Genomic DNA, 22857 nt, shown 5'->3' with positions numbered 1-22857 from the left:
TAGACCAAGACATGAATACATTACGTCTTCGGTGTGTAGATTTAACAGTGAGGACGAAAGACTACAGACTCCCTGTCTTATACTCTTTCTAAGCCGAGCGCTTCGTTCTTGATCTTCCATTCCTGTGTTCCCCTCTTAGTTCATGATCATGTCGTACGAAGGCGTGCTCAAAAGTAATACCTATAAACTTTTTATATGAAACCCCTTAAAGCTTTTTAAATAAAAAAACGTTATTAACATTATACATCCTTATTATTCATGTCTATATGTTTGCAGCCCTCCTCTGCCGCTAGGGGACTCCGCTATGTTGCATGTACACTACTGGCCATTAAAACTGCTACACCACGAAGAAATGCAGATGATAGACGGGTATTCATTGGACATATATATTATACTAGGACTGACATGTGATTACATTTTCACGCAATTTGGGTGCGTAGGTGCTGAGAAATCAGTACCCAGAACAACCATCTCTGGCCGTAATAACGGCCTTGAGACGCCTGGGCATTGAGTCAAACAGAGCTTGGATGGCGTGTACAGGTACAGCTGCCCATGCAGCTTCAACACGATACACAGTTCATCAAGAGTAGTGACTGGCGTATTGTGACGAGCCAGTTGCTCGGCCACCACTGACCAGACGTTTTCAATTGGTGAGAGATCTGGAGAATGTACTGGCCAGGGCAGCAGTCGACCACTTTCTGTATCCAGAAAGGCCCCTGCAGGACCTGCGACATGCGATCGTGCATTATCCTGCTGAAATGTAGGGTTTTGCAGGGATGGAATGAAGGGTAGAGCCACGGGTCATAACACATCTGAAATGTAACGTCCACTGTTCAAAGCGCCTTGAATGCGAACAAGAGGTGACCGAGACGTGTAACCAATGGCACCCCATATCATCACGCCTTGTGATACGCCAGTATGGCAATGACTAATATACGTTTCCAATGTGCGTTCACCGCGATGTCGCCAAACACGGATGCGACCATCATTATTCTGTAAACAGAACCTGGATTCATCCTTAAAAAATGACGTTTTGCCATTTGTGCACCCAGGTTCGTCGTTGAGTACACCACCGCAGGCGCTCCTGTCTGTGATGCAGCGTCAAGGGTAACCGCAGCCATGGTCTCCGAGCTGATAATCCATGCTGCTGCAAACGTCATCAAACTGTTCGTGCAGATGGTTGTTGTCTTGCAAACGTCCATATTTGTTGATTCAGGGATCGAGACGTGGCTGCACGATCCGCTACAGCCATGCGGATAAGATGCCTGTCATCTCGACTGCTAGTGATACGAGGCCGTTGGGATCGAGCACGGCGTTCCGTATTACCCTCCTGGACCACCGATTCCATATTCTGCTAACAGTCATTGGATCCCGACCAACGCGAGCAGCAATGTAGCGATACGATAAACCGCAATCGCGATAGGCTACAATCCGACCTTTATCAAAGCCGTAAATGTGATGGTACGCATTTCTCCTCCTTACACGAGGCATCACAACAACGATTCACCAGGCAACGCCGGTCAGCTGATGTTTCTGTGTGAGAAATCGGTTGGAAACTTTCCTCATGTCAGCACGTTGTAGGTGTCGCCATCGGCGCAAGCCTTGCGTGAATGCTCTTAAAAGCTAATCATTTGCAAATCACAGCATCTTGTTCCTGTCGGTTAAATTTCGCGTCTGTAGCACGTCATCTTCGTGGTGTAGCAATTTTAATGGCCAGTAGTGTAACATCGCGATGGACAACTTAACTATGTCGGTGCATGGGAAACAATGTGATGTAATAAGAGTTCCGAATTCTAAGAGTTCGTCCACACATGGAGCACCCTCTCCTTTAACATAACAATCTCAGACTTCAAATGAGCGCGGCGACATCTGAAACAAGCCGATACCTTCATACAGCTCCGACTTGGTCCCATCTGATTTTGTCCTGCTCCCAAAATTTAACGAACATCTTCAAGGACTTCACTTTGATGGTGATGAATCGATGCAAGTAAGAGGCGAGGTTGTGGCTCTGTCAACGAAGTCAGGCATTCTACATTGACTGCAGCAACAGACTGGTCTGTTGTCGGGGCAAATGTGTTCGTCAGTAGGGTGACTAGGTTAAGAAATAAATATGTAGACCTGAACCATAAGAATGTAGAACGCTAATAATGTTTCTTTTATCAAAAAAGTTTTTAGAGTGCTTACACAAAAAATTCGGAGGCCTTAATTTTCAGCACGCCCTCGTACATTACCTGCCTTTCCCTGATTACACTTATTTTGTTGAGAATTTCGAGCATCTTGAACCATTCTACACTGTCGAATGCTTTTTCAAGGTCGACAAATCCTACGTAACTACATTGAGTTTCCTCGACACTGTTTGCATTATCAAGCGCATAATTAAATCTGTATCTCTGGGGCCATTATGTTTCGTGAAACCAAACCGACATTCAGCTGACAACTCCTCGATTGTCTTTTCCAGTTTTCTGTATATTATTCTTATCAGCAATTTGGATGTATGAGCTTTTAGGCTGACGGTGCGATAGTTCTCCCACTTCTAAGCTCTTTCTGCACTCAGGATTGTGTTGATAATTCTTTCTAAAACTTTGATGGTATGGCTCGAGACTCATAAATTCTGCAAGAGGCGTGAGGTTGCCACTTGCCCCAAAGGTTCCTGAAATTCTGAATGAATATTGTTTATGCTTTCCTCTTTATTTGATCGCTACCGTTCCAAAGTACTGTTAACCTCGGACTGTAACGTTGGATGTCCCACACTGACTCACATTCCTTCTATCGCACGCGGCTCACCTTATATAGTTATGACAGCTCTTCTCATAGCGTAGATGATAACTCACGAGACTGCTCAGCTTCTGGCTCGGATTCGATCCTTACTATTGTCCCATGTGCAATTTTTGTAACGCTCTCTTGTTCCGTTTTAGAAAACCAAACGAAGAGCACGTTTGGGGACACCACATCTGGCGGGCCACTTGAATTTGTAACCTGACTGGCTAACCTCAATGCTAATTAACTCAGAAACTACGCAACGAATCGAATTTTGATTGTAACAGTTATTTCTCAGCACACTTCTCCTTCAAACCCTTACAAGCTTTTCAGACTATTTCTGACCACCTTTTTTATAAAAATATATATCCTATTGTCCGTCTGAATGTTTCTTAGAGTATTCTGTAAATTTTAAGTAAATCTGTTATGTTACTTAGAGTATTATGTAAAATTTTAAGCAAACCTATCAAGATCGTTCGAGATTTTTGGTAGGAGCCTTTCCCCTTTATATATTATATATACAGGGTGATTTTTTCCACCGTGTATAAACTCTAGGGACTGATCGATGATAGGATACGGAACAAAAAGGTCTAATCAACTGATGTCCGGAAATGCGTGGTTTCCATGCTAGAGACCATTTATTCAATCATACATTACTACAGAGAAAAGTTCTTTCCATGTGCCTCCAAGCTTGTTCTGTCTCACACGTTCACATCGGCCATGCTGCATCCGAACAGCGCCAAAGACACCCTGAATACGCTGCTCCAGTGTCTCCACATCTGGAATGGGCTCTGCGTATACGATACTTCTGAAATGGCCCCATAACCAGAAATCGAGGAGGAGTTGAGATCCGGTGAATGAGCAGACTATTCAACTGGATCCCCTAGTCCGATCCACTGATCAAGGAAGACACGAGTGAGATGCGTCTGGACGTTAATGGCGAAGTGGGCTGGAGCTACGTCATGTAGCAGCAACATAACCCTTCGCGGAAGCAAAGTCACCTGCAAAGAAACGCTGATAGTTCTGGCCTGTTAGGTGACGTCGAAGGAAGACTGGTGCCAAAATACGGTTGCCAATTATCCCGGCCCACACATTCCGGCTACACCGATGCTGATGATTCGCTGTCACCATAAGATTGGGGGGGGGGGGGGGGGGGGAGGGAGGGGGAGTGCTCTGGTTACTATCCCACACATGACTGTTATCAAAGCTGAAGATACCACTTCGCGTAAAGGTAGCCTCATCTGCGAATAGGATGGATGACACAAATCCCGGTATCGTGGTTGCCTGGTGAAGATACTAGTGACAAAACTTCTCCCGTTGTGGAAGGTATGTCGCTAGTAAGGCCTGCACACGCTGTAAGCGATAAGGGTAGTAACAATAGTCGTGGAGAATGTTCATCGTGGTCATCTGTCTTATCCTGTACTAGCAGACCAACTGCCTGGTACTGACACGGCAGTCGCCGTCTGCAGTGTTAATCAATTACATTTTCCTCCAAGTCTGGTGTTCGAACATTTTGGGTACGTTTTCACGATTTCCTGTTTTCTGACACGACCCTGTCTCAGACAAATGGCGAACAGTGTTGCAAACATTAAATGCTGTGGTTGTTGTCGGCGGGGATAGGTCTCCTGATATAACCTTGCTGCCCACCGCCTGTTGCCGTTTGCTTTTTGTAAGTAAACACCATGGTTCAAATGGCTCTGAGCACTATGGAACTTAACATCTATGGTCATCAGTCCCCTAGAACTTAGAACTATTTAAACCTAACTAACCTAAGGACATCACACAACACCCAGTCATCACGAGGCAGGGAAAATCCCTGACACCGCCGGGAATCGAACCAGGGAACCCGGGCATGAGTAAACACCATGTCGGCAAGCTCTCCATTCTAATACCGAACCATTGTGTACAATGCTGTATCACACCCACTACATAGTGTCAGAGCAAGAGAAGTGAATCGGACACAACATTACCAATTACTGTGGAATGAGGCGCTAGGGCATGACGTATTAGGAACAGTATCATCCTCCGGAATGAAACCATGCATAGTGTAACTGCGGCTGCATGGTATAGCGCGCATTAGACCGCAGTTTCTGTAACAAAGTATGGTTTAATAAAAGGTCTCTAGCATGGAAACCACGCTTTTACGGACATAAGTTCATTAGACCTCTTTTGTTCCTCATCCTCTCATTGGTCAATTCTTAGAGTTTGTATACCGTGGGAAAAATGACCCGATATTTCAAATACGTTACTGGCCATTAAATTTGCTACACCACGAAGATGACGTGCTCCAGATGCGAAACAGGAAGAAGATGCTATGATATGCAAATGATTAGCTTTTCAGAGCGTTCACACTAGGTTGGCGCCGGTGGCGACGCCTACAACGTGCTGACATCAGAAAAGTTTCCAACCGATTTCTCATACACAAACAGCAGTTTACCGGCGTTGCCAGGTGAAACGTTGTCGTGATGCCTCGTGTAAGGAGCAGAAATGCGTACCATCACGTTTCCGACTTTGATAAAGGTCGGATTGTAGCCTATCGCGATTGCGGTTTATCGTATCGCGACATTGCTGCTCGCGTTGGTCAAGATCCAATGACTGTTAGCAGAATATGGAATCGGTGGGTTCAGGAGGGTAATACGGAACGCCGTGCTGGATCCCAACGGCCTCGTATCACTAGCAGTCGAGATGACAGGCATCTTATCCGCATGGCTGTAACGGATCGTGCAGCCACGTCTCGATCCCTGAGTCAACAAATGGGGACGTTTGCAAGACAACAACCATCTGCACGAACAGTTTGATGACGTTTGCAGCATCATAGATTATCAGCTCGGAGACCATGGCTGCGGTTACCCTTGACGCTGCATCACAGACAGGAGCGCCTGCGATGGTGTACTCAACGACGAACCTGGGTGCACGAATGGCAAAACGTCATTTTTTCGGATGAACTCAGGTTCTGTTTACAGAATAATGATGGTCGCATCCGTGTTTGGCGACATCGCGGTGAACGCACATTGGAAACGTGTATTCGTCATTGCCATACTGGCGTATTACCAGGTGTGATTGTATGGGGTGCCATTGGTTACACGTCTCGGTCACCTCTTGTTCGCATTCAAGGCGCTATGAACAGTGGACGTTACATTTCAGATGTGTTACGACCCGTGGCTCTACCCTTCATTCGATCCCTGCAAAACCCTACATTTCAGCAGGGTAATGCACGATCGCATGTTGCAGGTCCTGCAGGGGCCTTTCTGGATACAGAAAGTGCTCGACTGCTGCCCTGGCCAGCACATTCTCCAGATCTCTCACCAATTGAAAACGTCTGGTCAATGGTGGCCGAGCAACTGGCTCGTCACAATACGCCAGTCACTACTCTTGATGAACTATGGTATCGTGTTGAAGCTGCATGGGCAGCTGTACCTGTACACGCCATCCAAGCTGCGTTTGACTCAATGCCCAGACGTATCAAGGCCGTTATTTCGGCCAGAGGTGGCTGTTCTGGGTACTGATTTCTCAGCATCTACGCACCCAAATTGCGTGAAAATGTAATCACATGTCAGTTCTGGTATAATATATTTGTCCAATGAATACCCCGCCGGCCGCGGTGGTCTAGCGGTTCAGGCGCTCAGTCCGGAACCGCTCGACTGCTACGGTCGCAGGTTCGAATCCTGCCTCGGGCATGGATGTGTGTGATGTCCTTAGGTTAGTTAGGTTTAACTAGTTCTAAGTTCTAGGGGACTGATGACCACAGACGTTAAGTCCCATAGTGCTCAGAGCCATTTGAACCATTTGAATACCCGTTTATCAACTGCATTTCTTCTTAGTGTAGCAGTTTTACTGCCCAGTAGTGTAGGTCTATAAAAACACGCGCGCATTCGAATGCAACGTTGTATCAAAATTTCAAGTCAATCGACCAACAACTTTCCGAGTTTTGCAGCACAAACATACGCAGCCTGACTTCTACAGAAATATTGTTTATACGCAGCACGTAGTTTAAGGAAGAATAAATAGCGCCTGAATAGCTGTGGTTCAACACACAGGTACGCTATCTGTGGAACTGTGCAGAACCAGGCAGGATCGCATCTATGTTCCTCGTCGACATACATTATATTAGATTTCATCATATGGTGTAGGAAGACCTACTTTGCTGTGCGCTGGCAAACAGTTAGAATAGGTAGCAGTCCACATTCCATAACACGTCAGAAGGTCTCGGAGGTTGAGAAAGGATCAGAAGCCGTGTCGTAAAGGGAGCAAATAGAGCACGGTTGGGCAACCGACGCCCCGTGGGCCAGATCTGGTGAGTAATTGGTTCGAATTCGGCCCGCAGAAGAAATTTGTACAGTAATTCGTAATTGTCTGTCGACTGGGATTGCCTATTTCATTGCTGTATTTTATTTTTCTGTTCTTTCTCGTGCTAACGTAATAAATAATTCCATCCGTTATGAACGTACTATAACAGTGCAAATGTGTGTGAATTAGGCCCACGATTCACCGAAGGTTGTCCATGACACTGCGAATCTTGCCGGCAAACATATAAATTTGTGTATTAATATTAACTTTTTAAAAGTTTGTATACGACTCCAACTAGACTATTGACATCATCCACACTAACAGCTTTTTCAGTTTGATTTCAGCAACTTCCACATCAATCTCATAATTTAATTAGTATTTTATGTAATTTTAGCTATCGCTAGCTGATTAAATCGACCTATAAGAAACGCGCCCTTCACAGGCAGGTGCGAAACACCGAACCTAGATCACTCCACTGTCGCGGAATAATTTCCGGAGAGGCACCACACATGTTCAGTAAACCGAATAGGTATGCGCATCCAAATCATTATTTGAGTTAAAAGTGCTTCGGAGAACATTTATGCACATATTCATGAATGTGCGTATGGTAACAGTTATTATTTCGTATGGAGATAATTTTATGGACATTCCAATATTACCATTATGCTGGGTGAAAAGACTGAATTTTTTTCCTCCTTTTTTATTAAAACAAGTGGGCATCTTACTATTTCAAAACTCATTATTTAAAATAATGTTGAGGTTTGCCCGCTTGCCAGTCCATTGTTAAAAGTCGATTGAATGCTTGTGCAGAGCCCGAATTCTGGGTTAAAACATGGGACGTCGAGACAACCTTACTAGATGCGAGGTAAGCAAACCTCTTAACAGTGAATCAGGGAACTTGCAGGTTACGTGCGGGTTAACGTAACGCTCCACACATAACGAATCGCGAGGAACAACTGTTGCCTTTAGCGTGTGCGATGCTGAAATGTGTCTCGGCAGGAAAAATCCATTTCTCTCCCTAATTAATTAATGAGATAGAACAGGGTAGGGACCGTTACAACATGTTTTCTAGCACAGAGGAACTATGTATTTCATTAGATATATTTTCCTGTGTATCAGTTACAGTGTCTTGGCCAATGAGTGCTCAGTGGCAACCCTATTTCCTACTAGAATAGTGACCGCTATTCTTCAGTAGTCCAGGTTTACCTCTGTGCACACAACGTTAAGACGGCAGAAACGCAGTCATCATTCAGTTCCAACATCCCTTGACTATTATAGACCCATTGTTCTACTGTTACATTTACTATTTGATACTGAAGATGACATCTTCACAGAACAGGACGTTTTCCTCTGAAAATCATTTAACTGTCGTTGTTTCACAGAGTATGATTTTTCTCTGAAAATCATTTAACTGTCAGTGTTATTCAACACGTAACATTCAAAGTTGTTTTCCTGTGGCTTGTCTGCAGGACCTGCATTTGTACGCATACAGGCTATGCGATGTGTAAGAAATATAGGGTAACTGTAATGTTCATGAAACATTTCAAAAACTGTGTAGATAAATGGCTAAACATAACGTTACAAAATACATGAAAGGCAAACTCTGAAACGTTGTGCCCACAGGTTATTTCGGAAAATCGTCGACAGGGTCGACAGCGACCATAGTTGCCAGGTACACCGTGTTGAGGATTCTGGCCTGAAGCTACTCGAGCGACCATCGAGGTCGGCGTATTCGATGCTTTGTGAATTGTTTTCTTGTGGAGTTACATCAAGAGTGGCGATTATATTAAACCTGTGCCACAGAACCTCGAAGACGAGACACACGTCTTAGCGGCTATTCTTAGCGTCACTCGTGATAAGCTGGCATGGATATGGACAGAATTGGACCACTGTTTAGGTGCGTGCCGTGTGACGAAGGATGGACACATGGCAAAGAAAAACAATTTTTAAGTTTGTCTTTCATATATTGTACAATTTTTTACATTCTTATCAGCCATTTACTAGTACCAGTCTTTTGAAATGACTCATTCTGATGATGGGACACGCCGAAAGTTCGTTAAAAAAATTTGAACAAGTGGACTCTTGTTACTAGCAACCTAAAGCTGTGACGAGAACATATTCAGTTATAGTAACTAACATCCAGCAGTGCGACGCTGAGGTTAGTGTTAATACTCTACTGGCCATTAAAATTGCTGCAACACGAAGTAGTCGTGCTAAAGACGCGAAATTTAACCGATAGGAAGAAGATGCTCTGATATGCAAATGATTAGCTTTACAGAGCATTCACACAAGGTTGGCGCCGGTGGTGACACCTACAACGTGCTGACATGAGGAAAGTTTCCAAACCATTTCTCGTACACAAACAGCAGTTGGCCGGCGTTGCCTGGTGAAACGTTGTTCTGATGCCTCCTGTAAGGAGGAGAAATGCTTACCATCACGTTTCCGACTTTGATAAAGGTCAGATTGTAGCCTATCGCGATTGCGGTTTATTGACTCGCGACATTGCTGCTCGCGATGGTCGATATCCAATGACTGTTAGCAGAATATGGAATCGGTGGGTTCAGGAGGGTAATACGGAACGCCGTGCTCGATCCCAACGGCCTCGTATCACTAGCAGTCGAGATGACAGGCATCTTATCCGCATGGCTGTAACAGATCGTGCAGCCGCGTCTCGATCCCTGAGGTTCTGTTTACAGCATCATGATGGTCGCATCCGTGTTTGGCGACATCGCAGTGAACGCAGATTGGAAGCGTGTATTCGTCATCGCCGTACTGGCGTATCACCCGGCGTGACGATATGGTGTGCCATTGGTTACACGTCTCGGTCACCTCTTGTTCACACTGACGGCAATTTGAACATTGTACGTTACATTTCAGATGTGTTACGACCCGTGGCTCTACCCTTCATTCGATCCCTGCGAAACCCTACTTTACAGCAGGATAATTCACAACAGCATGTTGCAGGTCCTGTACGGGTCTTTCTGGATACAGAAAATGTTCAACTGCTGCCCTGGGCAGCACATTCTCCAGATCTCTCACCAATTGAACACGTCTGGTCAAAGGTGGCCGAGCAACTGGCTCGTCATAATACGCCAGTCACTACTCTTGATGAACTGTGGTGGCGTGTTGAAGATGCAGTGGCAGCTGTACCTGTACACGCAATCCAAGCTCTGTTTGACTCAATGTCCAGGCGTATCAAGGCCGTTATTACGGCCAGAGGGGATTGTTCTGGGTACTGATTTCTCAGGATCTATGCACCCAAATTGCGTGAAAATGTAATCACATGTCAGTTCTAGTATAATATATTCGTCCAATGAATACCCATGTATCATCTGCATTTCTTCTTGGTGCAGCTATTTTAATGGCCAGTAGTGTAGAATAAGAATAGTATTGTTTTAATTTTAACCTCATTACGTTGAGGAAAGATGTTAGCTGTTTCGTTAAAACAGTCCAGAGTAACTTATTAAGAGAACAGTAACTATCGTCAGGTTAAGAATTATTTCAAAATGGATAAATTTTGTGGAAATGAAATCAATTATGCGCATGTTTATTTCCTTAGGATATACTGCAATGATATAATATGACTATCATATTACATATGTCTTTCCGTTCATAAAATTGTATGTTCTTATTATGTATTATGTCCAGGTCTTCCGAACGTTGACCTGCTGTAAAAGCTAGTTGCAGAACAATAAAATATTCTATCAGTTTTGTGGTGGTTATACTTAGGAACGTCATGTATTCATCCGCACAGTTGTTATAATTGAAACCGTTGTGGCAATTCAGCTTATTTAATCCCTCGCAGCTCTGCTAATCTGGATCGGGTGTACCGTCCGTAGAAAGACACCTAATATAAAAATCCCCGCCCCGGTTGTAGAACCTGATCCAGCACATAAATTCTTAGTGTGGCAGTTAATTTTGCATTTTATTGCCTTTACTCACAGAAGTTCTACAGCAACAAAACTTACACCCATCCAGATGATTACGATTCCAGTGAGTAATCCACCACAGGCAAAGAATAATTCTCTCTCCCTACAAACGACATATTCATAAAATGAAATTTAAATTGCGTTGTATTGGACCAAAGGCATCATTAAGTCACCACACAGTCAAGCAAATATTCTCATCACGTAAAAGAAAAACAGGGAACTGCGGAAGAAACAAGTCTTGCCTGTACTCTGAAAGCACCATTACAGTCACTGCACTTTACAATATCTGACCAACTTCCTTTAAGAAAACTTTCTTTAAGAAAATCAGTAGAGTTTAAATTTAATAAAGCTTTCGGGCCTGGAATGACTAAAATTATTATATGGGTCAGGAATGGGTACAACGCAAATACTGGTGCTAACAAATTATTGGAGTAGTGTCGTTTGGCGCGGCGACACCTTCGCGTGTAATCTTTGCTTTCGGGGTTAATGTTGTACTGCAGTCAATGCTCATGCCTCCTCCACTCAGGTACACTGGCGCGTTGAAATACTGCGTGACAGCTCATTACTTAGCACCAAACAAATTTCCAAAATACTTAATGAAAAGACTTTCTTCGACTTTCATCACTCAGCGAACATCTTTTCTGTGACTCACCCGGCGGTACTGCTTAAAAGGAGGAAACACAAAAGAGCATGTACGGCCAACATACAGTCCGTGACCCAGAAGACATAGTCGGATGCCAATCTAATACTGTACACGTACATACCATCGATGCGTATGTAATTGGTTGGATTTGCAATTCCCTGCAACCTGTAGAACAGTTGGTAAGTGGATTATTGGTGTTCGTGTTTAGAGTTCTTACCAGGCATTTTGGGGTATATAAGATACGACACAGTATATCGTGTATTGGTTTGAGACAGTCTTATTGGCACCTGACGGCCTTTGAAAGTGGCCTCGGTGTAGGCCTGCACTTAAAGGGCTAGTCGAATGGTGCAGTCTCCATATTTGTGGAGCTTACGGCTGTGGCGCGGCCCGTTATTGGACTGCATACCAATGTGAGGACAGGCATACTCGAAGTCTAAGGTTCAGAGTCGTACTCGAAGTCAAAGTTCAGACTGCGTACGTCTGACCAGCACAAGGAAGGATCGCTGTAGGCCAGCAACATCCGTAAACCCTTCATGTCTGAGTCTCCCATCCAAAAACAAGTAATGGATTCCCTGTAGTATTGTGTCAGCCCACACCATCGGTTGGTGGCTAGCAGCAGCTGAGCCAAGGAATTGCCGTCCCGTGCATACGTCGCCGTCAACACCACAATACAGTTGGCGGTATCTGGACAGGTACTGTGACTGGCAAGCACGGACTGCTGATGAATGGCGTTGCATTTGTGTTCAGCAATGAATCGTGGTTCTGCATTACCAGCGGCAGCGTGTATGATGGTGACCTGAGGAAAGAACACATTCCTCCTACGTTCTGAAGCGGCACAGTAGCATTACTCCTGAAGTCATGGTGTGGGGAGCCTTTGGATATGACTTGAGGCACAACTGGTAGCGATTGAGGGAACTCTGACGACGGAACTCTACGCCACCGACATCCTGCGTCCTCAGGCATTACTTCTCATGTGGCAGCACCTTCATGCCATTTTCAACAGGACAATACTAGTCATCTCACAGCATGTGCCGCTATGAACCGTCTGCGAGGTATTCATATTCTGGATCTGCAGCTCTTGTCTTTCTATCCGTGTTTGCAGTTAATTATAGGATATAGATTCCGTCATATTGCAAACACACTGTTTCTTTCTTTTTAACCAAACATGATTCAGCACCTCTCTGCCATCACCAGTCGGTTTTGTTCATTGGAAACTGTAAAAAAGTGAACATATTTTAGGATGTATGTTGCAACAAAGTGAAACCTAAAGAAAGTTTTTGTTCGTTTTACTTCTTACCGTGATTTTACAATATATGATTTTGCGGGACCAGTGTATGGTGTCCTGCGCTGATAGCTTATCATCTCCAAAGTGAACGATGTAAATGTGAATTTCATCAACGAGTTAAAACTTCTCTTGATTTAAAAAAAAAAAGTGATTTGATATTCCATTCAAGTCTGCGAGATGTTGAGGTACTCACGCGGTCAGCCAGATTTCTTCGCAACAGAACATGTGTGAGACCAGCTTCAGCGATAACTCTGTCCCAGGGCAAGTATCCAAGATATCAAGTGCCACTTACAACAACTGCAGGTCAGCTTGCTTCGGGAGAGCACAGAACGCCCTTACAGCACCTTTCCAACCGAATCTAACATAGGCCAGAGGCAGTGCAACTTCATTCTAACGTCAGCTCATGCTGCGACGTTGTGCCGGCCGGTGTGGCCGAGCGGTTCTAGGCGCTTCAGTTTGGAACCGCGCGACCGCTACGGTCGCAGGTTCGAATCCTGCCTCGGGCATGGATGTGTGTGATGTCCTTAGGTTAGTTAGGTTTAAGTAGTTCTCAGTTCTAGGGGACTGATGACCTCAAATGTTAAGTCCCATAGTGTTCATAGCCATTTGAACCATTTTTTGCTAAGTTGTTTGTAAATCTGACACAGTTTTGTAATCACTGAAATGACATCGCATAGCTCCAACCTGTGAGGTTTCACTTCGTTTTCTTCTCCCTTTCTGGGTGCTTAATTTCTTTTGTCGGGTAGTGTAGATGTCTTGCATCTGATGACGGTTAGTGAAAATTGCGAGTGTCCCAATTCGATGTTGCGGCTGCCCGCAGCGCGGACAGCGACGACTTCTGCAAGTCGGTGGTGCTGGACTGCGGCGGCGAGGGCATCGCGGCGGGCGCGTCGCCGCTGGAGGCGCCGCTGCCGCCCCCGCAGCCCGCCCCCGCCGCCCGCGTGCCCGTCTCGCTCTGCCTGTGCATCGTCGTGGCGTACGTGTGCGCCGGCGCGCTGCTGTTCAACCGGCTGGAGAACTGGACCTTCCTGGAGGGCTCCTTCTTCTGCTTCACCAGCCTGGGCACCATCGGCTTCGGCGACCTGGTGCCGGGCGGGCTCGACGGCACCGCCCACCAGCAGCTCAGCGTCATCGCCAGCTCCGCCTACATCCTCGTCGGCATGGCGCTCGTCGCCATGTGCTTCAACCTCGTACAGGTGAGCGAAGTGAATGATGCGTCCTCCTCATGATGTGCTAATTCGAAATATAAAAAAATTAAAAATATAAAACTACGGAATTAATTTCTTGTGTGCATAAAGTCTTCTTGGCGTTCAGACCACCTTAAATCGGATTTAAAACTCGAGCTTTCGAAGATTAACACCTTCTTCTTCGTCAAGAGATGACTGTCTACCCATCGAGCGAGGTAGCGCTGTGCTTAGCGCACTGCATTCGCATTCGGGGGAGGACGACGGTTGAGACCTGCGTCCGACGATCCTGAGTTAAGTTTTCCGTGATTTCCGTGAATCGCTTCAGGCAAATGCCCTTTGAAAGGGCGCAGCCGACTTTCTTCCCCATTTTTCCCTAATCAGATGGGACTGATGACCTTGCTGTTTGGTGCCCCCCCCCCCCCCCTCCCAAATCAACCAACCAACCAACAGGATTGAAGTCTGTTTTCTTTGTGGAAGCGTTGAAGCTGGTCAATGGTCAGCTCATGTTGCTTGGCAGCTCATGTCTGTTGGCAGTGGCAAGCTTGAACGCCACTATAAAGGAAGCAGACTTCGCTCACGGCTGAGAGATGACACCTGGCAAATAAGATAACGTTAATCTTCTAAAGCTTCAATTTTAACTCCCATTTGATGCGCTCTGAACACTGTGAAGACGTTGTACAATAATGCGGTGATTCTTTTTCGGCAGCAGCAGAATTGATATAACTGTCTCAGGGAAATGAATATAACTTCCTTAGCCGTCTGTATTGGCCTCGTACTGGTGCAACTTTTCCGCTGCTGTCTATAATGAATGATCACACGATACTCACGATAGCAATGGGCTGCGCTGTTTTGTTTAGCTCCTCTAGCAGCGTGCTGGGATACTGTTGTGAGAGGATTTCAGTATACACCAGTTGCAAAAATGTGCCTGCAAACAAACAAAAATTAATTAGTCAGCTTTATTTTACGAGGTGATAACTAAAACATTCTCATTACATTCGAAATTGGTTTGTTTTATGAAATAAAATGTATTAAGGCCCGTAGAAGTGTAGGAGCAATATCGATGTGTGAAGTATTTTGAGGCAGAAAATGTTTACAAAAATCAGTATGCACTCCACGAACAAAGAACTTGCCAAAACAGCTCTCTCTATTCCACCATGAAATCCGAAGCGCAGTAGATATCGTTATCCAGCCTTAAGCTGTGTTCCTTGGCTTCATGAAGGCGTTCTATGCAGTTCTGTCCATCTGACCTGATTTGAGATTGTATGCAGAATTGTTTTGCAGATAGAGCTCAACACGTCGTTCTTTGTACAACAAAATCCACGGATGTAATCTCCCCATAGTATATATGAGTATTATTGTAGATAACGATGGAGAGTCCCTGAAGCAATTCGCGGATGACTGCAACGTTTGTATACTGTAGGAAAATACAAGAAGACCTGCGGAGAATCGATGATTGGTGCAGGGGGTAGTAACTGAATATGAACTAAAAGGAATGCAACCCATTGTTCAGAAATAGGCGAGGCTACACTACTCTTCTACTACACCGTTGTCGACAAATCGTTGGAAATAATCCCAGGAAGAGTCAAACAAAATGTTACTTCCTTCTGCATAAATCTGCCTAAATGAGCAAGACAAAATTCAAAGAAATTAGAGCTCATCATACAGAGATTTAAAGACAATCACAGTCATTTCCGCCCACCGCCCCCCGGCGCCATTCCTTCTCAGGGTGGTACGAAGACAGTAGTACCAGATGGCTTGCCGAATATAAACGTGAACGCAGGTGTAGATGAACCACTGCAGCAAAGAAATACCAGCCTTTTTTTATCCTTTTCTTATATAAGAAAAGGGACACTACACCATTTGAACCAAAGGGGTTATCATCAGACACGGTTGTTTTAATTTTTGTAATCTGAATTATTCTGCTCACAAGATGTCGGCTGTTTCTGAGTGTGCAAAAAGTTTCTTTGGGTGGCAGTGCTGTCGGAAATCTGTCGACCGTTGTTGAAGAGCTTCATACTCCTCGAAATAATTAGGAAGACTGAACACTTTTCCGAACTTCAGAGACATTAACTGTATAAGGCAAAACATTACACAAACACTGCCACATGGATATTCGCATACAAACATGGCGTCCACTGTGATGATCGTGTCAGTTCGAAACTCATAACAGCTCTATTTTTTAACGAAATGGATGCAGATTTCTAGACCTGTTTTACCGTGTGAAGATTTGTAGAACTCCTCATGATAGGTCAACGGTGCACTGTATAAAGGAAGCAGCTACTCGGGTAGCAGAGTGAATATGAGAGTTTTTTAGGCTAGGCAGTAGTATGAGGCTAGGAAAGTGCTTCTGTTAGATAGAGCAGATAATCAGTTATCAACTTCTCACTTAGACAGTGAGTTGGCATCAGTTAGTACCAGTAAGGTGAATGTAGACGAATTATGGGCAAAGTTTAAGCAGACAGCAAATCGTAATCTCGAAATTTATATGCCTAGTAAGTGGATAAAGGATGGATGGTTTCATAACGAAATTCGACGGATACTGAGGGAGCAGAGGCTATTGCACTCTCTGTTCAAAAGGGAACGCATAAATGACGACAAGCAAAGGTTAGTAGAGGTTCGTGCGTCTGTGAAAAGATCTATGCTCGAAGAGAACCCGAGAAAATTCTGGTCGTATGTAAAATCGCTAAGCGAGTCTAAGGCTTCCATTCAGTTCCTCGTTGACCAGCCTCGTGCGGCAGTTGAAGATCGCAAAACGAAAGCTGACGTTTTAAATTCCACTTTCAGGAAAATCATACAAACATACCATTATTTGACCATCGGACAGACTCCCATATTGGCGACATAGTAATAAGCATACCTGACGTAGAGAAACAACTGAAAGATTTGAAAGCAAATAAATCACCGTGTCCTGATGGAATCCCCGTTCGATCTTACAAAGAGTACTCTACGGTATTGGTCCCTTACCTAGCTTGCATTTGTCGTGAATCTCTCGCCCAGCGCAAACCACCAAGCGACAGCAAATAAGCGCAGGGGACTCCTGTATATAAGAAAGGTAAAAGAACGGGCCCGCAAAATTAGAGACCAATATCCCTAACTTCTGTTTGCTGCAGAATCCTTGAGCGTATTCTCAGTTCGAATATAATACATTTTCTTGAGACTGAGAAGCTTATGTGCATGAATCAGTGTGATTTTAGAAAGCATCGCTCGTGCGAAATTCATCTTGCCCTTTTGTCACATGATATACGGAGAACTATGGATGAAGAGCAACAGGCAGATTCCATATTTCTAGATTTCCGCAAAGCGTATGACACGTTGCGGCATTGCAGGCTGTTAACGAAGGTACGAGCATATGGAATAAGTTCACAGATATGTGAGTGGCTCGAAGACTTCTTAAATAATAGAACCCAGTATGTAGTCCTTAACGGCGAGTTCATCAGAGATATATCGTCAGCGGTGCCCCAAGGAAGTGTGATAGGACCCGTGTTGTTCTCTGCATATGTAAACGCTGACAGGGTGGTCAACATTCTGCGGTTGTTTGATGATGCACGGTAAGGTGTCGAAGTTGAGTGACTGTAGAGGATACAAGACGACTTACAAGGGGAGGCCGCCAATTGTGAAATTCAGATTCGATTCATACTGCGCATAATAATAGCTCATGGCCAGAGGTGTAATGTGGCAAAGCACCAAGATGCACTTCTCAGCCGTTGTCGAGAAAATCGACAGTTAAAAGAAACCGTTGCGGTGAAATACTCTCTACGATTAACAGCTTTCTACAGCGTCGTGGCGCAGAGGTAAGATCTCGGGTTAGTAATCCGAAGGTCGCTGGATCGAAACTCGCGCCATGCAATTTTTTTTTATTATTAGTTTTTTGTAATATATATACTATTAATGAAGTGCTTATGCATGTTGGTGAAGGCGGATCGCTCTCCAATTGTACCGCCTCCATTTTTCCGTTTGTTTAACAGGGTGTACCAAAGCTCTCCCGACCGCACTGATTTTCGACGATGTTATAAGTTGCGCTAGGGACCGCATCTACCTTCTTTCGAAGTTAGCAGCCAACTACGCTGTTTTGCGGCGGCTCGTTTCGGCCCATTCAACATCTGTCCTTCAAGTGTAACGAGCGAGTAACGTAGTTTATATTTCATACCTGCCACAGAAAATTTGTGTTTGTGGGGTCTCTATTCTAATTCGAACGTTTGACTTACGCTATACGTATTCGTTTCGGAATATCGTTTCTACGTCTTCCGTTAACTAGGGGACTAATGACCTCAGCAGTTGAGTCCCATAGTGCTCAGAGCCATTTGAACCATTTTTGAAGGCGAGTCGTTCGGTTTATTAGGAGAATTTTAGGAAAGACTGATTCACCTGTAAAGGAGACCTTTTCTTGAGTACTGCTTGAGTGTTTGGGGTCCGTATCAGGTTGGATTGTAGGAAGACATCGAACCAATTCAGAGGCGGGCTGCTAGATTTGTTACCGGTAGGTTCGAACAACATGTAAGTGTTACGGAGATGCTTCAGGAACTCCCTTGGAGGTAAGACGATATTCGGGAAACACTACTGAGAAAATTTAGAGAACCGGCATTTGAAGCTGACTGGCGAACGATCCTACTGCCGCCAACATACATTGCGCATAAGGACCACGAAGATAAGATACGAGAAATTACGGCTCATACGGGGGCATACGGTCAGTCGTTTTTCCCTCGCTCTATTTGCCAGTGGAACGCGGAAGGAAATGACAAATAGTGGTACAGGGTACCGTCCGCCAGATACCGTACGTGGCTTGTGGAATGTCTATGTAGATGTAGATGTAATAAGTAACCTTTTTAACAGTGGCTACTTGATGCTATGTTCCCATGTTTCTTTAAATTAACCGGTATCTACATTGCGTGCGCCAGATGTTCTTGGTATCAATTACAGCAATCTGGCAGAAAGGGAACACCCCTTCCACCGAAGTAGTTGGTGTTATGGTATGGCCTGCTTGCACGCAGAAACTACACAGATTCCTCACATGACCAAATACCGTTGGGCAACAGCTGTGACAAAAATAGATCACAAGACAGATTAACAACAGTTTCCAATACCGATACTGTTTATTGATACAAGTTCTACAATACTTGACTAGAGTATGGAGATTGTACCATGGCAATATCATTTACACTGATCTGTGAACGACGAGTAAAATTCTCTAGTATTTGGCGTTATGTCAAGCAGGCATGACAGCAGACAGATTTAGAGACATTTTTCTAGGAGGAGGATGATAGATCGGTATAAGCCACAAAAATTGTGATAGAGATGCTCAAGGAACGTAAATGGAAACGTTTGAAAGCATGGCAGCCGTATTGGGTAAATTTAGAGAACAGGTATGCTGGCAGACAGCGCTACAATTCTACTGCCTCCATCTTACAGGGTTATTACAAATGATTGAAGCGATTTCACAGCTCTACAATAACTTTATTATTTGAGATATTTTCACAATGCTTTGCACACACGTACAAAAACTCAAAAAGTATTTTTAGGCATTCACAAATGTTCGATATGTGCCCCTTTAGTGATTCGACAGACATTAAGCCAGTAATCAAGTTCCTCCCACACTCCGCGCAGCATGTCCCCATCAATGAGTTCGAAAGCATCGTTGATGCGAGCTCGCAGTTCTGGCACGTTTCTTGGTAGAGGAGGTTTAAACAATGAATCTTTCACATAACCCCACAGAAAGAAATCGCATGGGGTTAAGTCGGGAGAGCGTGGAAGCCATGACATGAATTGTTGATCATGATCTCCACCACGACCGATCCATCGGTTTTCCAATCTCCTGTTTAAGAAATGCTTCTGCTTTAGCCTTTTCCGTAAGATTTTCCAAACCGTCGGCTGTGGCACGTTTAGCTCCCTGCTTGCTTTATTCGTCGACTTCCGCGGGCTACGCATGAAACTTGCCCGCACGCGTTCAACCGCGTTCGCTCACTACAGTCCGACCCGTTGATTTCCCCTTACAGAGGCATCCAGAAGCTTTAAACTGCGCATACCATCGCCGAATGGAGTTAGCAGTTGGTGGATCTTAGTTGAACTTCGTCCTGAAGTGTCGTTCCACTGTCATGACTGACTGATGTGAGTGCATTTCAAGGACGACATACGCTTAGCCATTATGCACTTCCTAATTTTTCTATAGGTGGTATCTATCTTTCCACTAGTAATATATGCTTCTAAACCTTTACATTTGTCCTCTAGCCATCCCCGCTTAACCATTTTGCAATTCCTAATTTTTCTATAGGCAGCATCTATCTTTCCCCTAGTAATATATGCTTTAAATCCCTACATTTGTCCACTAGCAATTCCCCCTTACCCATTTTGCACTTCCTGTCAATCCCATTTTTTAGACGTTTGTATTCCTTTTCGCCTGCTTCATCTACTGCATTTTTATCTTTTCTCCTTCATCAATTAAATTACACTCCTGGAAACTGAAATAAGAACACCGTGAATTCATTGTCCCAGGAAGGGGAAACTTTATTGACACATTCCTGGGGTCAGATACATCACATGATCACACTGACAGAACCACAGGCACATAGACACAGGCAACAGAGCATGCACAATGTCGGCACTAGTACAGTGTATATCCACCTTTCGCAGCAATGCAGGCTGCTATTCTCCCATGGAGACGATCGTAGAGATGCTGGATGTAGTCCTGTGGAACGGCTTGCCATGCCATTTCCACCTGGCGCCTCAGTTGGACCAGCGTTCGTGCTGGACGTGCAGACCGCGTGAGACGACGCTTCATCCAGTCCCAAACATGCTCAATGGGGGACAGATCCGGAGATCTTGCTGGCCAGGGTAGTTGACTTACACCTTCTAGAGCACGTTGGGTGGCACGGGATACATGCGGACGTGCATTGTCCTGTTGGAACAGCAAGTTCCCTTGCCGGTCTAGGAATGGTAGAACGATGGGTTCGATGACGGTTTGGATGTACCGTGCACTTTTCAGTGTCCCCTCGACGATCACCAGTGGTGTACGGCCAGTGTAGGAGATCGCTCCCCACACCATGATGCCGGGTGTTGGCCCTGTGTGCCTCGGTCGTATGCAGTCCTGATTGTGGCGCTCACCTGCACGGCGCCAAACACGCATACGACCATCATTGGCACCAAGGCAGAAGCGACTCTCATCGCTGAAGACGACACGTCTCCATTCGTCCCTCCATTCACGCCTGTCGCGACACCACTGGAGGCGGGCTGCACGATGTTGGGGCGTGAGCGGAAGACGGCCTAACGGTGTGCGGGACCATGGAGACGGTTGCGAATGGTCCTCGCCGATACCCCAGGAGCAACAGTGTCCCTAATTTGCTGGGAAGTGGCGGTGCGGTCCCCTACGGCACTGCGTAGGATCCTACGGTCTTGGCGTGCATCCGTGCGTCGCTGCGGTCCGGTCCCAGGTCGACGGGCACGTGCACCTTCCGCCGACCACTGGCGACAACATCGATGTACTGTGGAGACCTCACGCCCCACGTGTTGAGCAATTCGGCGGTACGTCCACCCGGCCTCCCGCATGCCCACTATACGCCCTCGCTCAAAGTCCGTCAACTGCACTTACGGTTCACGTCCACGCTGTCGCGGCATGCTACCAGTGTTAAAGACTGCGATGGAGCTCCGTATGCCACGGCAAACTGGCTGACACTGATGGCGGCGGTGCACAAATGCTGCGCAATTAGCGCCATTCGACGGCCAACACCGCGGTTCCTGGTGTGTCCGCTGTGCCGTGCGTGTGATCATTGCTTGTACAGCCCTCTCGCAGTGTCCGGAGCAAGTATGGTGGGTCTGACACACCGGTGTCAATGTGTTCTTTTTTCCATTTCCAGGAGTGTAAATATCACTTGTGTTACCCAAGGATTTCTCCTAGCCCTCGTCTTTTTACCTACTTGTTCCGCTGCTGCCTTCACTACTTCAATTCTCAAAGCTACCCATTCTTCTTCTACTGTATTCCTTTCCCCTGTTCGTGTCAATCCTTCTCTAATGCTCCCTCTAAAAGTCAACAAAACCTCTGGTTCTATCAGTTTATCCAGGTCCCATCTCCTTAAGTTCCTACTTATTTGCAGTTTCTTCACTCTTAAACTGCAGGTCATAACCAATAAATTGTGGTCAGAGTCCACATCTGCCCCTGGAATGTCTTATAATTTAAAACCTTCTTCGAAAATCTCCGTCTTATCAGTATGTAATCAATCTGAATCATTCTGGTGTCTCCAGGTCTCTTCCAAGCATACAACCTACTTTCGTGATTCTTAAACCAAGTGTTAGCTGTGATTAAATTATGCTCAGTGCAAAATTCTACGAGACTGCTTTCTTCTTCATTCCTTTCCCACAGTCCAGATTCACTTCCTATTTTTCATACTATTCCTTTTCCTACTATCGAATTCCAGTCCCCCATAGTTACTAAATTTTCATTTCTCTTAACTATCTGAATAATTTATTTTATTTCATCATACACATCCTCAATCTCTTCGTCATCTGCGGAGCTAGGTGACATATGAACTTGTAGTACTATCGTGCGTGTGGGTTTCGTGTTTGTCTTGGCTACAATAATGCGTTCACTACGTTGTTCATAATAACTAAACCGCGTCCCTATTTTCTTATTCATTATTAAACCTACTCCTGCACGACTCCTATTTGATTTTGTATTTATAACGCATTCACCTGACGAGAAGTCTTGTTCCTCCTGTCAGCGAACTTCACTAACTCCCACTATACCTAACTTTAACGTAACCATTTCCCTTTTTAAATTTTCTA

The 22857-nt window shown here is 45.1% G+C and overlaps 1 protein-coding gene across 1 annotated transcript in view; it reads left to right on the top strand.

Annotated features, from left to right (window-relative positions):
- Window positions 1-14130, top strand: part of LOC124545866 (potassium channel subfamily K member 3-like) — a gene marked incomplete at its 5' end in the record, with an annotated part of 322017 nt that extends 307887 nt beyond the window's left edge. Inside the window, one exon of the mRNA XM_047124825.1 lies at window positions 13722-14130. Coding sequence (XP_046980781.1) covers window positions 13722-14130 — 409 coding nt within the window. The remainder of the gene's footprint in view (window positions 1-13721) is intronic.
- Between the last annotated feature and the right edge of the window lie 8727 nt (window positions 14131-22857).

Source organism: Schistocerca americana, chromosome 8 (genome assembly GCF_021461395.2).
Source record: "Schistocerca americana isolate TAMUIC-IGC-003095 chromosome 8, iqSchAmer2.1, whole genome shotgun sequence".
Taxonomy (NCBI): domain Eukaryota; kingdom Metazoa; phylum Arthropoda; class Insecta; order Orthoptera; family Acrididae; genus Schistocerca; species Schistocerca americana.
This window is presented reverse-complemented; position numbering and strand designations above follow the sequence as displayed.